The sequence below is a fragment of the Morone saxatilis genome, unplaced genomic scaffold (assembly GCF_004916995.1).
Source record: "Morone saxatilis isolate NCDOM2014 unplaced genomic scaffold, NCSU_SB_2.0 Contig11, whole genome shotgun sequence".
NCBI classification, from domain to species: Eukaryota; Metazoa; Chordata; class Actinopteri; family Moronidae; genus Morone; species Morone saxatilis.
In genome coordinates this window covers 8,913,667-8,930,627 of record NW_023339663.1, presented here as the reverse complement: position 1 = coordinate 8,930,627, position 16,961 = coordinate 8,913,667, and the positions used below count along the sequence as shown (strand labels likewise).

The 16,961-nt window shown below is 39.6% G+C and overlaps 1 protein-coding gene across 4 annotated transcripts; it reads right to left on the bottom strand.

Moving 5' to 3' along the window:
- Window positions 1–226: 226 nt before the first annotated feature.
- rbms1a (RNA binding motif, single stranded interacting protein 1a) lies at window positions 227–13,758 on the bottom strand. 4 transcript variants are annotated; one of them, XM_035651674.1, is made up of 15 exons: window positions 13,439–13,758; window positions 13,154–13,205; window positions 10,940–11,082; window positions 9,231–9,289; window positions 7,872–7,963; window positions 6,592–6,749; window positions 6,172–6,251; window positions 5,946–6,046; window positions 5,374–5,423; window positions 5,187–5,277; window positions 3,507–3,557; window positions 2,514–2,615; window positions 1,090–1,158; window positions 782–856; window positions 227–415 (listed from the first exon to the last, which is right to left on the bottom strand). In XM_035651674.1, the coding sequence occupies exons 1-14, from the start codon at window positions 13,741–13,743 to the stop codon at window positions 788–790; spliced, it is 1,422 nt and encodes a 473-aa protein (XP_035507567.1). In that variant the 5' UTR covers window positions 13,744–13,758; the 3' UTR covers window positions 227–415; window positions 782–787. The 4 variants fall into 4 exon arrangements, with proteins under 4 accessions (XP_035507567.1, XP_035507570.1, XP_035507568.1 ...); XM_035651677.1 differs by having other exon boundaries at window positions 13,154–13,185; window positions 13,399–13,552; XM_035651675.1 differs by having other exon boundaries at window positions 13,399–13,549.
- Window positions 13,759–16,961: the final 3,203 nt, after the last annotated feature.

The window sequence follows — 16,961 nt, the reverse complement described above, 5'->3', positions numbered from 1 at the left end:
CTTCAGTGCAAACAAGGTTTTGCAAGGTTTTTCATATGTCACAAATAAAGGAACTATAAAATCAACCTAGAAACCTTGAAGGGGGGAAATATCTCAATCTCATGCATTTTAATATCACATCATACTGGGGGGCATGGGGAGGGGAGGGGGTGTCCTCTGGCATTTGTTTGAGAATCCTTGAAAAAAGAGAAAAAGAAGAGCATGTGGTTTCTTATCAAAATAAATCTTTTTTTTTTTCTGTGATTAGCCAACTGCTTGAGTCCATTTACACTGTCCTCATTTTCCACCATTAACGTTAGGGCTGTGCAAAAAAGTTCATGTTTCTGGTCCAATCAGAGAAGGCGGTGACTGTTACCACTGTGATGTCATCAGCAACCTCCCACCTGCCCTCTGGCTCACAGAGCGGTAATCTGGCCTAAAAATAGAGACACAGAAAGCAGATGCATTCATACAAAAACTATAAACAGCATCATCTTTGACCTACACTGTGTAGTGTTTGTATGCATCAATCACTGTATATGTCTTATTATATGCCTGGAGGGGATTCAATAAATTGCTTCTGATTAATGACTGGTACTGTTTTCTAATAAGGCACCCAGTACAAAGGTTTAACACCAACACCAACAACCACTGAACAAAGTAATTACTTACAACATATAAACCCTTAGTGTTTTATTAGAAAGTGGCACTATAATTTGTATTATGTGGCAGTAAAGTTGCTGAAACAAACAACTTGCCGGCATTTACGACAGACGGTTTACATTCAGAAACTAAAGCATACCTGTGATTACTTGCTGAGCTGACTGTAAGGAGACGAGTTGTTGGAAGAATCCACTTGCTGCGGCGTGCCGTTTTCCTGAAAAGCAAAGCAGCATCTCTCATTTAGAGCGTTATAATAACTATCTTCACTATGTTTGGACTTGATAAATTATAGTTTTAGAGGATAAACACTTCAAAAACAACTTAAGGCCTTATGAATGGGCTCAGGCCGATACATCACAGTTAAATGGACAACAGGTAGAAGGTTAATGTTTTGAAATGAAGAGTTTGAATAAAGAGTTGATTAGGACAAAGATATAATAAACTCACAGGTGCTGCCTGCAGGGTAGGATATTGAGGCATGTAAGCTCCTTGGACACCAGGGTTGGCTGAAATATACTGTAATATAAAAGAAAAATCAAAATTATTTAATGGTATATTACATTTTATCAGACCTAAAAGACTTCATTAATATAGCACTTTTAATTAAACACAGTGGATCCAAAATGCTTCACAGCACTGGTCGCAAACCAGGGGGTCCCGACCTCCATTAGGGGTTGCCAAAACAGAGGAGGTCATGAGGCCTTGATTTTAAGGGGTAAAAGAGAACTTTTAAAATATATATATATATATATATATATATATATATACAGAAGGCCTATATTTCAGCATTTCATTTGTTTCTGTTAAGAAAACTAAATGAAATAGTTCCTAATTCCTAAAGTTTAATAAAATAAAAACTCTCCCAGGATAACGGCGCAGTGAAGTCCCGAACACAAGCTATATTCACAGAGCCTGCACTGAATATAATATGAAATATCCATAAACTATGTCACTTAATCAGGGGTCGTCAGTTTACTCAATGATAAAAAAGGGGTCCCTTAAGGAAAAAGGTTGGGAACCACTGCTTTACAGCACAAACAGAAAGAAACATAAGAAAGGAGAAAACATGAAGAATCATGTTTACATTATGCATATAACAAATTCTTCCAGAGGGGTTCGGGAGAAATATCGGGGCACATAATGTTAGTCCACAATTAAAAGAGTTTTTTAAGTTGACCCTGTCACCATAGCATTTATTCCAGGGGATATCAGCTCTCTGGTAGTGTGGTATGGGGACACTGGGGGCTGTATTTATTCATCATGTCATGCACAGATAGTGCCCAGTCCACACGGACACTAACAAAAATACTGTTGCAGCAGGGAAACATTTGTCAGACATAAACATAACTTCTACACATGAGATTACATTACAAACTGTTCTCAACTCGTCTTATAAAATCTGCCACGTTTATATAATCAGCCATTCAGAATAACTCATCACAAATTAATGACATTTTACTAAAAACTGTAGCCCTGTAATGGGTAATAAAACATGAAATGGACTTCATCTTCAGTGTTACTTAACTCACACACTCACACAGGGCTCTCTCTACACTGCAGTTGATTTTCAGAAAATATCTTTGTACTAAATATCAACAGACCATCTTTTCTTATACACTAGGAACAACTCGTGTTGAGCAAAATAAAGATTTCACCTCACTAATCCAGGAGTGTCCATGCAAAATGCGCCAAATAAAGATCTTTCTAGTGAGCTACTGTTCAGGCATATTAACAAGTCTGTATACAAATCCATGCCATACCACATATTGCATAAACTGAAACTAACATTTGGTCATAATATTTAATATAATTATACTAAACAAATTTAATTTGACCAAATGCCGCGTTGGATATCCCAGAATTCCACTCACCGCTCCAGTGTTTCCCAGGGACAGCTGACCCATCTGCTGAGTAATCATGGCTGAGGGGTGCAGTGACATGGAGGGATCCACAGAGGGAGACATCACTGCAGCCTGTAACACAAGGCAGTTGAATTGACCACATATCACATGATTCTACATACTACATAAAACACTCAATAAAATAGCAAATATAGGCTACAACAACCGCCTGGCAGGCAGTGTTGGGTATAAATATAGCATGAGTTACTGTTTAAAACCTATGTATGTAGGACAGACTGGAAAGATTAGCTTGGGGGGGTGAAATATATTTTGTGGTTTTGTGGTTAGACTAAAGGTAAAATAATATATTTGCAGCAATAACTGTGTGATAATATCTTTCTCTAAGGTAAGCATTAAGTATTCTGTGCTCCTGCGTTATGTTAAGGGATGAAAATATGTAAAAAGTATGACGTTGCCAGCTCTAGTCTGTTTTCAGATGGAGTATATTCCTTTAAACATGACGCCTTTAGGGAATAGACCATTTCCTAGTAAAAAGTGGGGGAGGGGGCAGATCAGCAGAGACACTTGTTCCACTGGAAACCATCTGTTGGAAGAGTCAAAGAGTCACAAGACTGTCTCTGCTTCAGGCATTTCCTGCTGGATCCAGAGAGAGGGAGGAGGAGGGGGGTGGCGGGGGTAGTGGCTGAATGTCTTTTTAGTTGTTCCATTTCTCTTTCATACACACTCCAACACACATATACACACTTAAAGTACGTAAATATACTGTGGCTTTTTCCCAGAGCTCGTCTGAGCTCTGTGCTTCTTCTACATTTGGGGAACTTCTGGACGTTGCTGGTTTGATTGTGTCAGCAGAACAGGACAGGCTGATTAAAGTAACACTCTGGGTTACTGTGAGCTCAGAGCTAGCTGTATCGGCGCCACACACCCATTTCCTGTACACAGAAAAGGAGGTGGCGTATGAGTGTATGAATTTAAAAAAAGCAAATGCTGTTGTTCCCTTACCGGGTGTTGCATGATATATGGCTGATGTGCCACCCAGGAATGACTCTGTACCTAATGGAGGACAGGAAGGGAGGGGCAGAATGAGAGACAGATGGAAAGAAAAGTTATCCATGTGTCTGGAATGACATTTTTATGTAACAAACTAACTTTATAGTTTGAATAAGCATTGTTTTGTTTTTAAATAGAAATACAAGGATGTTATCAGTCTAAATAATATATTTGGACAGCATATATTCATTCATCCATCCATCCACACTTGAAGCCACCTTTCCTGCTAAGGGATCAATAGTATGCAAAGCTTTCAACTTTTTAGGGCCAATCTGATTTTACCTCTGATAGCTTTTACTACCACACTGACCTCAGCCATTAAGATAGCCTCCAAACTCCATCAATATTACAGTCCTGCCTCCTGCTCTGAGTGTATGTTTGACTTATTAGGTCCGCAATTTGCCGTCTTACTGACAGCCTGGGCGAGGTTCTGCCTGAAACTGACAGATGCTTATCCTAGTAGCCTTTTAAGAGTTTATCCGATATATATATATATATATTTACATCTAATTATATTAGGTGCTGCCTTTTTGAAACAAACCTGTGCCACCCAAGAACTGAAAGCCTCTGTTTTAACGCTACAGCTCTCACTGCTGGAGTCCAGCAGAGGGCTCTTGGGCGGCCAACCTTAAAAGTCTTTGTAGCAACTTGCACAACCGTCAAGGCAAAAGGTAGATATCAGGTGCAATGCCCATTGGGAAAAGGGCAGGACTAGGGAAGATGCAGGTGTTGTGGATAATGGCAGCACAAATTGGAGTGTACAGTTCAGAGATACCAACTGATTATAGTTTGATTTAGTCATCAGTCGGACTACATAAATAGGACAGGAGGAGAGTGCCTGAGAGGAACTGTCTACCCCATCTGATTAAAAAGGCCTAGACTTCAATACTAGTTCCTCCTTTTTCAAACACAAGAAAGCTCACACAGTAAGTGTTCATAATAGCAGAGCACTTAAAGGGCCAGGTTGATTATCGACTTTGCAGTTGTTTTTAATCCAATGTCAGCTCTCCACATGATGGGAATGACTAACAGAAAGGCCTGGAAGACCCAAACATGTTGTGGGTTCATTGGAAGAACATCTGGCAGAGCACTACATTCAAAACCTCTATTGTGTGTTGTAACCCTGCTACACATGACCCCTCAGATTCATCCCTCATGTGCAAATTAATTTCAAGTGACGGATCCTGTCAATGGTGGGAAGTGTTTCTGGTGAACAGAAAGTAATGAATCAAAACTTCTGAGTGAAATATTACAAAACAGTGAGCAAGAAAGCCATCCAGAGAAAGCTTGACTCAGAGAAGATGACTGTACCTAATGACAAGAGCTTTCTTTAACTACTTCACTCCTTGAGCTTACTGTTATATTACATGATTTCTGGTTGGCCATGGTCTTCAAACACCAAAACATTTGAATGATCGTCCACTGCCACATGAAAAAAAGTAGGTGGCCCAGGGCAGTTTTAGCACCTATTCGTATATCTTTAACACCTGTATAGCCCACACAGAAACAAAAATGCACACTAACCCACTTATACACACCATAACCGCAAATGCAACATAGAGGGAAAGAGAGAGATGATTTAAATTCATCTCCGGCCTTCAGACATGTTTATATTAGAATCTTCTGCAGTACCTGGTAAGCAGAGACTGGAGACATGTAGGGAGACATTGCAGGCTGCACAGTCATTATCCTATTGGTCACTGGATAAGGGGAAGGATAGTACCTAGGAACAGACAATATTTCAAAATAAAGCTCACAAATTATGACTAGTTAAAAGTTAAACAGTGTCATGATCTGCTATAACTTGAATGTAACTTACCCATTCTGTATAGCTGCTGAAGAGGGGTCATAGGTAAGAGTCATTGCACCCTAAGGGGAGGAAATAAACAATAATGTGGAATTATATATTTGTATCTTACTACTGTAACATAACAACTGAACCCAATATGATATAATACTCAAATAATAATCATATGAAAATTAGCATTTCATCAGTTATAATGGGTTTGTATGGGGATCATTTTAGTATTTTGAATATTACTTGATTTTATTTTGTACTGTACAGATGATCATTTAAGAGAAAGAGACAAAACCCTGATAAATTAGGGTGCACAGATGATCAAAAAGCCTAGAAGTAAATGTTTTTGCAAGTGTTCTATGAATTCTGCTCATGAAGGTCTGAAGATTTTATTACAAAACCTGTAAACCTATTTTTTTTATATAGAATTGTTTAAAAATGTACACGCAGCACTCTGATTCTGGCTTTTGGGAATTCATGGTGTCTTGTAGGGGAATCGTTTTATACATGGCACAATAATAAAGACATAATCTAATTTGTTCTCATCACATTTACAAGCAAGAAGCACATATAAGAAGATAGCGGATACATACTAGTCTGAGATCCCCTGTCTGTCCATTGGGAATAAATCCGCTATGAGCATGTTTCTTCCTTTGACTGTCTGCAAACTTACACAGGAGTGGCTGAGAGGGAGCTGAGGGCATAGCACAAAAAAAGCAACATATTAGACATATTAACAGCCATAGAACAATCAATCATCACTACCTCCACAGTTTCTATTGGAAGGAAAGTGAACAGAGAGGTGAAATTCTTTCCTACCCAGAGCTCCAGAAGCTATCTTGATAAACTTCCCATTGAAGTGGGAGATGACGGCGTTACACTGCTCTGTCGTGTCCATCCTGACAGGGGGGAGAAGATAAAAAAACAATGACTCATCATTAGACCACACAGGGACTATCTACAGTCAAATTTTCTTGAACACAAAGCAGTATTGCGAGGCATGACGCAAATGGGGACTTGGGCTCCCTTCATATAAAAATTGAACATGAATTTCCCTCCTTATTTTAATGCTAGCTACACAGTGTCATTGCTACCCACTAGATACAATTATTTGAGTGGTTAGTTCACTATTTATCATCACAAGTTTGTGATCAAAGCTGTAAGTTTATTCTACAACTACTTTAAAGGTGATTCAGAGAAGAAATGAGTTCTACTTTTTGTCTATCTCCTGTGACTGACCTGGCGAAGCCCACGCCTCGGCTGTTGCCACTGTAGTCTCGGAGGATCCGTGTGGAGACGACCTGGCCAAAGGGCTGCAGCATGTTCTCCAGCTCTTTCTCATCCACAGAGAGAGGCAAGTTGGAAATGTACAGATTTGTGGGGTCTTGCTCCTGTTGCTGCTCATGTAAATGATGATGAAAAAGAAGAATTGAATTTGTTATAGTAAATTGTGCGAGAGGGCCACATACTAAAATACATGGTAATAGTTTTTAATGAATCAGCCAAATTTGTATTGTACCATAGATAAAAGCAGTTCTGTGCTATATCCTCACAGATGAATGACAGACAAAATAGATTTGTCTTTGCTATGAAACCACTGTGTGGATGAGGATTTAAGACTCGGCTAAAGTATCGTCAGGGGATGACATTTGGTTAAACAAACATTAATAAGCTCTCCTGCACACACATAGGACCACACACACGCACACAGAAACACACTTCATTTGTGCTGCGCAGCAGCTCAGCGCCTCTACGGTCTTCCCTAGAAACAGCAGGAGAGCAGCGTAGCCTAGCTACCACAACACACAAACTGTGTTCTGCTGTGTTTGTTCCAAACAGAGCAGCTACATGCAGGTCTCGAGAGAGAAACCCTTCATCAGTCAACTCTCACCCATGGATTTAAGCACAGGAACACAGGCCAGGCAGGGAAAAGGAAGGGACTGAAATAAATGTAATGGTCCAGGCAATTTCCGCTTCCCACTACGAGACAAATCACACATGTGATGCAGAAATACCCCGTTTGTCATCTAAAGACATTTTGAAAAATGAACTGTTGTGCTTTACTTTAAATTAGTCACAGAGGATCAAGAATGGCTCAAAGCAGTAGCACTGTTGCTATAGTGCTTCAGTGAAGATATGCCTACACCAGTATGCATGAATGATAATCAGTGACATAGTAATAATACTGGTAAAAATCTGTACAGTCTGCACATTATAATCCAACCAGGATGGTGTGTTAGTGTGTGGGCTGGTGGTCCGGTGTGTAACGTGTCACACTGACTGACAGGTTATTTGGCAGAGAGAGACATGACATCTGGTTTCTACAGTGAAAGTAAATGGGGTCACGGGAAGAACAGCTTGTCAGCTGAGGTCACATGACCAGTCTAATGTCATTCTCTAACCAACACAACCGCACACGAGCCCACATTAAAGAAGCACAACCCCACAGTGATGTTCACAAGCAAGACAAATATGCACACACACACACACACACACACACATGCCTGCACCAAACTCACCTTGGCCATCTGGGCCTGTATGCCGCTGGTTTTCAGAGCATGTACTGCCTTTAAAGCAGCCCCAGGGCTGTCAAAGTCCACAAAGCCATAACCTGTAGTTGGTAGAACAGTATTTACATGAATAGTCATTAATAATAAGAACAATCCCCTATTGTACATTTTGTACTATCACTATTTCTAAAGGATGGATCATATATATTATGTGTTTATTGTTTTTTACTGTCAACATATCAAGATATCTTTTATGTTATCAATAATGACACACAATTGTGTTGTCTAGATTAACACGACAAAGCATTTTTAAAAATCTGATTTGTCACAGAATGATTTCTGAAATATTTTAAGGAATAGTTCAACATTTTAGGAAATCTCCCTATTCACTTTCTTCCCAAGAGTTAGAAGAGAAGATTGATAGCAGTCTCATATCAGTAGCTGGAGCCAGTGCCTGCTAGCTTAGCTTAGCATAAATACTAGAAACAAGAGAAACAGCTTGCTTGGCATTGTTCAAAGTTGTGTACCAGGACTTCTAAAAGGTCATAATTAACACGTCTTTTTTTTGTTTGTTTAATCCGCACAAAACCGAAATGTATAATGACAAGTTGCGGTTTCACAGGGGACTATTTCTTGGCTGGACGCAGCGACCTCCTGGAGTCTAGAACTCAAAATATCAAACTATTCCTTTCAGGAGCAAACCAGCGTTTATGTCTAACCCAAATTATGACAAAATCTACGTACTTTGAGCATGCATTTTCTCCATTTTCCAAAGCATACCGTGGTGTTTCTGATTTTTCAATTTGGTTTCCCATCACCCATTCATTTCCATCTGTTTGCAGAGACTCTAAATCTGCCTGAGTTAGGTAATCCATCATAATCTGCTTTTGTTTTTGTCAAATTTATTTTATCACTGCATTGTAACGCAGTGCAGACTTTGCAAATCAATCTGCACTTTCAGTTGCAATGTCATACGACAACATAATTTTTACAAAAATAAGTGAAGAATTATCCAACCCAATCAAGTAGCAGCAGCAGCAAATTGATTTTCATACACTTTGGAAATGAATAAAACCCAAGAGCTGCCTGGAAGGTATGGAAATTCATTCAAAAATCTAAAACAACACGGTATTTTTTATATATTAAAAGTATGCAGTCATATAAGGATTAATATAATGTAGCACAACATGCAAAAACACTGATGTTACTTTGATGCTCAAACTAAACAATTTACCAGGTGAGTCTCCATACTTAAACATGCAGTGCAGTACTGGAAGAAGATTCAAGTTATACTTCTAAATATATGTTTTCTATCTGTTTCTGGAGCCCTGATAAGTGATGCATGGTAAGTTAATAACCTTTACTGACCTTTACATTTGTTGGTTGTCTTGTCCAGGATTGCCTTTGCTGACTGAATCTTGCCATACCTGGGCACATATCAACATGTAGATTACTGTCAAATAAATAAGTAACTGGAGCAGGTGAGACTGGTGATAGTATGTCTCTCAATTGCCTTGGACTTCTCATTGTGTGCTATTAATGTCAGTCAAATTTCTGCGTATTCATTTCCTGAGGAATTTATATATCATGACAGTCTCAAAAATACAGAAGCATAAAAGGAAAAAAAAAACTGGTCGTATTTGTGGAGATGTATCGTCATCACTAGTCTCTCCTCCATGTTTCCAAACAGTATTAATCCAATGTCAATATTTCAGGATTTGCTTTATCTCTGACTTCATACTCAAGTTGAACTGTGGCTCAAGCTGCGAGCCACTATCTGAGCACACACACCATACAGACTGAATGCCTAGCTTACATCACCATTCAGACCTTGTTGCTATGAAAAGCGCTTTCATTTCTGCTTTGTGCTGGCCAACACCATTGGGAACATGAACAAAACACAAGCAAACAGGACACAAACAGCTGCTGCTGCTGCTGGTTACATGGGTGAATGCCTCTGTCCATATGCTTGTGATTCAGAGGGAAAGAGAGGAGACAAAACTCCACTAATTATGGCATCCACCACACTAACCACTCGGACTGAAGCCTATGATATCAAGTATCGAACATGTTCACTGGGGTGCTTTACATGACTCTGCCTTTTTCTTTTTAGAAAACAATCATTTTTACAGTTTGCTTCACATACCACAGCTGAGCTATGACTTTTCCATATGAGGGTCTGTTTATAGCAGCATGATGGTTGGAGCATTTTATGTGTCAGTGTGGACTGAGGTTAAACCAGTGTGTGTTTGCTTTTGCACTAAAACTACAAACATTTTTGGAAAATTTCAATTTAACTTATTTATCTGTAACCATTTAAATGTGCAACGTTTCCTTTTATTTAGTAAATGTTCCCCAAAGTATCTCCTTATCAAGAATAAGCCACTTTAAAACGTCAGACATACAAATAATTCAACATTTAGGGAAATATGCTTTTTTGGTTTCTTGCCAAGAGTTAGATGAGAAGATTCAACTCTCATATCTTTATGGTAAATATGAAGCTGTCACCCACAGCTGGTTAGCTTAGCTTAGCTTAGCACATAGGCTGGAAGCAGGGGGAAACAGCTAGCATGGCTCTGTCCAAAGGTAACAAAATATGCCTAATGTTACCAGCCCTACACAGAAGTGTAACAATGACACGGCCAGAATTAGCTGTATTTTGTTACCTACAGTCATGCTAGGTGCTTCTCCCATTTCCTGCCTTTCTGTTAAACTAAGCTAAGCTAAGCTAACCTAATCTCCTGGCTGTAGCCAGTAAAACATGAGAGTGGTATCTTCTCATCTAATTCTACACATTCCCAAAATATTCCTTAAAATTAAGAATTGATTTACAAAAAAACATTACTTAGGCTTATAGTTATATTAATTTAAATCTGAAACTTAAACTTTAACAGACTGTATTTTTGTAATTTTGTACAGTAAGTGCTTTCATCAAATCTGGAATGACATTGGTATGTGATATCTTAAGCCCACTATTGACCCATTTTTTTGAGCAAACAGGCAAACATCAGTGACAAAACACTGCTGTGTGCACACACACAAGCATAATTGTTAACACTGGTTATGTGTGTACTCACTGATGACAGAGTTTGACCAGGTCCAGGTCTGTAGTAGCAGGAGGCAGCCCACGGATGTACAGGTTAGTTTTGCTGAGCTGCTCCAGGCCTGTGCTGCTGCTGTTGCTGCTGCTGCTGGGACTGGACGGAGTCATGGGGTAGGACTGCACACAGGAAACCCACTGTTAGAAAGTCTATGGGCGCTAGATAATCTAATTTAAACCCAGGTCAACAGAGATCACAAGAACATCTCATCTGTGTGAAACAGAAATGCAGAAAACACACAGAAGGCACAATCTGACTTAATTATTTCATGCTGCATTAAAAGTCGCTCTTATACTCTTCTTAAGATGATAATGGTGATGTTGCTCATCAGTGCCTAAAATTAGCTACATATCGACAAATTTCATATTATATCCAATAATATGAAATATTATCAATATACAGCCAGTGTTTGGTTTGTCCATTCTGGGCTACTGTAGTAACATGTCGGTTCAACATGGCGGCCTCAACTGGAAGGCGACCCACGTTGTGTAAAGATAAAAACGGCTCATTGTAAGGATAGGAAAACACAACAATTCCTATATGCAGGTAATTATACACTAATAAACGTAGGTATGAATATTATATTCCATTTCTGCCAATAGATCCTCCTAATTGTTACACACCGGCCCTTTAAGTAACTCATTTGAATACGTCTTCCATCACTGTCAGCGTCTAAGTGGCAGGTAGGTTTGACCTTATTAATCGGTTGTTCTGGTGATTCTGTCTGCCATTGTAGCACAGGGAACATCAGATATTCTTCTGTGTGAGCCTTTATGAATCACAAAGTGATTAAATCTGTGTACAGGTCTTATATCCTGCTGTAGTGTTTATCAGAAACCTTTTTTTTCATACTTGTGAGCCAAACCATCCAGCGCTGCCCTGCAAAGCATTTCCTTCCCCTTACTCATTCATTAAAATAGCTCCCGGCCACCCCAAACCCTTTCCAGCTCAGATCAAAGACAAAGCATGGCAGAATGACACCATCTGTCCATAACCAAAGGACAATCCACTCCAAGAGCCAACGCCATGGATACAACTAAAGCCATGCCAACAAGAAACACTGAGAAAATTCTTCCACCGTCATGTGATGGTTAAATGTTCATTTTTTTCATTTTACAGATGAGGAATTGATCACTGTGACAGAGACATCTGTTAGGCCTGTTATGTCTTCAAGCTGAGGCCTTACATTTTGTTGGTGTAATTACCGCGTTAACTTTGTTAGAGACCATCAAGGGTTCACATCAGGCCTCCGAGACTGTACGCCTACTCCATTAGAGGGCAGCTACGGTGGTGCATTTCATAGAGGCTTCATCACACCTTATAGCAGACTAAACCTGTTTTACACCCACACTGAAAACTCATTCACTGCTTCCCTGCGGCGATTCATATAAGCCTGCAGATCCCTATCCTCATCCAGTATCTTCTGATGAATAAATGGGAAAAGGTGGATACTTGGGGTCAGGCTCCACAGTCCACTTCATCTGCTCACGTTTCCATCATCAGAGGTTATAATGAAAGCTGCCTCTCACCTCTGTGCCTGCTTTCTATTCCCATCTTCCATCTAAATCAAAAATGTGTGATGGGAAAGCAAAGGGGGCACGGTCTTCAATTACCTTTTTGTTCACCTGAGAGGTCGAAATAAAGGATGCAGGCAGTAGCACAGTTCACTCCAGCACAGTGACATACATTACATTACACTGAGCTCTCTCTCTCTCTGTCTCTGTCTCTCTCTCCGTCTCTCTCTGTGGATTCGCCCAGAATGCATTAATCTATAAAATGGACTACAATAACCGCCATGCATAGCCTATTGACCAGCGTGGGCGAGTGACTGGGCAAACAAGGTTATATGGACATAATAATTAAAGTCTCGGTAGTAGAGCTATAGATCGGGTCATCAGCTGGCTTTTATCTCTCCATGTACCCTATCAGAGGATCAGCTTCCCGTTTGATAAGTCGACTGAGGGCCAGTGGATCTATTTTCTTTGTAGAACTGAAATCATTTGGCATTCATAAAAGGATGAAGCACAAACGCATATATTCCATATGAGAGCCATAAAGGGCTTCCCAATGTCATTTGTGGCTGCTATAATTCAGCCCGTTTATTCAAAACGCCGCCTCAAGTGTGAGCAAAAACAAGAAAGCGGCAATAATAATCATTTAAAACAACAATATGTGTGTTTTTTGGCCTACCTGCTTGCGATTGGCTGTCTTCAGCGGGTTGCCTGTGTTTGCAAAGATCATCCTGGAGGTTACAGATATATTTTAATTCCCACACACACACACACACACCAAAAAATCGCAACGATGAGCCACTCGAGACGGAATCCAAGCGGTGTTAAGGAAGCCTATAAAATAGCCAGTCGGTTTAAAACATCCGCATACTGAACGGGCTGCTTAACAGTAATAAAGCCTCGGTCCTGCATAGGTATACTGACACATCTATACAGTCAGATGCACACCAGGCGATGGACCAACCCTCCGCTCCGGTTCATTGATCTACGACGTCCTGCTGCAGACCGCTCGGCAGTCCCACCTACTACAGACCAAACCATCTCCGCCTCTGCAGGGTGTTTGACATCAAATAAACTGCGTCGCCGCCTCATAGAAACTCGCACTGGCGGTTTGTTTTTTGTGACAAAGGCACGTCGAGACGTCTGGTGTCTGTGGCGCAATTTATAATCGGACACAAAGCGCTTTTGGGTTTGATTTGTAGGCGCACAATCAGTGGGGCTGAACACTCGTCGCCTTTCATGTTGTTGTCGTCCGCACATACCAAGCATTCTTCACCCCCACCTCCACCAACCACACGCACACACACACACACACCCTCTTCCTCTTCCTACCCTTCCCCCCATCCAACACACTAGGCTACATGTCAGAGAATCAGGATGCAATGAAATACAAGCAGGGAGCTGGCCTGGGCTGGAGGTCACAGTCTCCCTATAAACCCCAGCGATGGTAGAGAGTGGATTCAAGAACAAGAGAGAGTGAATATTTGGAAATAACACACACAGGGAAAAAAAAACATTATTCCTGTCTTTGGTCTGCTGTTTTTTCTGAAATACAGTCCTATATGCTCCATATAGTAGGCTACTCTATGTATATCATGTGATATAATGGTGAAGTAGCTTGAAACAGAAATATTGACTCCTTCATGAACCATTCATATTTAAATTTTTCATTGCATTCACAAGATTGATTTGCTTATATGTAATCTGTCTGGGGGAAAAAAAGAGGAACTAGCTTTCTAGCTTCCGGTCAAAGGCTTCCAGCGCTATTTAGAAATAAGGTGAAGCGGTTTGCTGTTGATGCTTTTAAACACCAGAGCCTCTTGCTACACTTCTGATCTCCTGCGTTCGACCTCTAGGATCCTTTGGGTTCATCAGGCACAGGCTTAAATAAAGCTTTTAGTTGTTGCACCCAGATTGAGGGACAGCCTCCCTCATTACGCCATGACCACCCCCCTCAATACAATCAATCAGAAGTCATTTTAAACCAGCTCTTTTCTTTATGTGCCTGTGTTGTTTTAGGTCTTTTTCTGTGTTTTTCCTGTCGTAGAATGAGCCGCAGCTACAACTAAGGACACAGATGTCATGTCTATTGGACTTTTTCTGGGAATTGGTTGGTTTTAACAACCTCAAGGGAGTTTACCTTAAAAACATAAAGAGAAAACATTATTAGTTTATAGACTGTTTCCATATGTTTAGACTCTATATAGTTACATTTGAATAATACTAATAATTGTGCTACTAATAGTACTACTACTACTAATAGTCTGGCCAACACTGAGTAAATTAATCAAAGACAATGATAGTCTAGATAATAATATGTACATATTTCTTTTTCCTAAATAATCAACATTTCATCAGCATTTAGATCTTCACAGGAAATGGTTTTGATTTCTCAATAGACAGTCCAGTCATGAGTATGAGTTGTTGAAGTATTTTTTGGGCATTTTTATTTAAAAGTGGACAGCACAGACATGACAGGAAATTAAACAAAGCAACAAAGGTATCAAACCACAGTTTGTACATCAGAGTATGGTATGTACGTTAGCCAATAAACAAGTTTTATGTTTATTCAGACAGCTAAATTGGACAGACTTGACTGTCTAGGTACAGATCTGGCTTTCTCTTTTACCTAATTACACTCATTTTATATTCACATACGAACACAAAGCAGTGTTTGCAACTAGCAGCTATCCTGCTGCAGGTCCTACCGGAGATTTATGAAGCGAAGCTAAATCCAAATCCCATCAGGGTGCAGGGAAGCTCTTAAAGCATCAAATTTCTCTCCCGTATTTCCTCTGCTGGTAGGATTAAAGTTTCATGCTGGTGTCGTGTTACAAGCTACTTCTGATGTTCCTTGAAAAGTCCAATCATTCCTATCTGAATAATCAGCTGCATTCGTATCATTCCCTGTGCTTGTTTGCGTCAAATGTGTTGTAAACTGCCAGGTGAGATTTCACATAGGATTTAGCTGTAAATAAACTATATTTCACAAATTAAAGTTGTGTATATTGCATCTATTCACATTGTATTTTTAACCTCCTTGGCTTCAAATTGATCAAATATCCAATAGGTCAATTGATCTGTAGCCTGCATGCATCTTTCTATTGTTTGTCTCCGTAATTTATCAAAAATATTTAGAAAAGACTTGTTTTGGGACAACAAAATGAATCATTTTCAAACAGAAACAGTGGGAAGCTGTCAATCACAAGCAGAGCTGAATTTAATGAGATAACCTAGACAGCAATAATGATTCAGCAAACATTAAACTCAGTCCACTTTGAGGGAAAGATAATGCCAATTTGTTTCCTGTATTGTCTTGACTCTGATCAAGTCATTGCTTACATTGTGTATTCCGGCTTAAGTGTCTTTATAGGAGAATGCATTCAAACTGTATCAGAAATAATTCGACAGAAGTGAGGTAAACACCGAAGCCAATGGATTTAGAGACATAATTAATAATATATACCTAGATTGACTCTCAAAGGCAGTACAGAAACTAGTTTAGTGCATCATAAGGATGCACATCCTGGTTACGACTGCTGAGTGTATTGAATTAGGTAAGAGGTCCTGTGGGTGTGGAGCGGGAGGGAGGGACTCAGGAATGTGGATGATTATCTGCCCCCTTCTCATCCATTGAGAAATCAGGGAATTTGAAATTCCCATTGACAGCCTCAGATTGGCAGCTGACCTGTCTGTCCGACAGTGTGGCCTGTAACACTGCTGGGCGAGATTGTACGAGTTGTTCTGCCGGACTGGCAACTGTCAGGCAAGAATACATGAAAGCAAACAGAGAGGCTGTTTCACAAGCCCAGTGATGGTGGGGTTTGGCTCAGAGTTTGTGGCTCCTCGGGGAATAATGAAATGCTTGCATGTTGAAATATGAGAAACCATCCAAACATCACAGCCACTTTCATTCTTTTTAGTATTAAAACAGAGATGCTGTATATTATATTAGTGTTGTGTTTTATCAAGATGACACCGGTAATGTAAATGCTTCAAGGCAAGATCATCTTTACATTCAATGCAATTGTAAAATGTATAGCTATAGATAGATATTAGGATTAAGATATTAAGATTTAGACTTAGATATCCCAATTGCACGTAATGTTTCAGCAATAGTCAACAAGATAAAATGTTATCAACAGAATATAAAAATATTATATCCGTCTTTACTCTGACAAAGCATATTGTAGTTTGTTTACAGGCATTTAAACTTCTATTAAAACATCACCAATTTAAAATATTCCTACTGTCAAAATTGCAGATTTTCGAGAGCTCAGCAAAACAAAACGTATCCATCTAAACTCCTATTTGCAGAATAACTGGACAACACAGAACCGGTGATATCAATTTTAAACAGAATTTGGAAATTATAGAAGCTTTTGGATGAGACAAAGACATCTAGATTTTAAAATGTTATACGCTGTACATGCAGTAATCAGTTGTGTGCATTTGGCATTGATACAAGATTCAAGATTCAAGAAGCT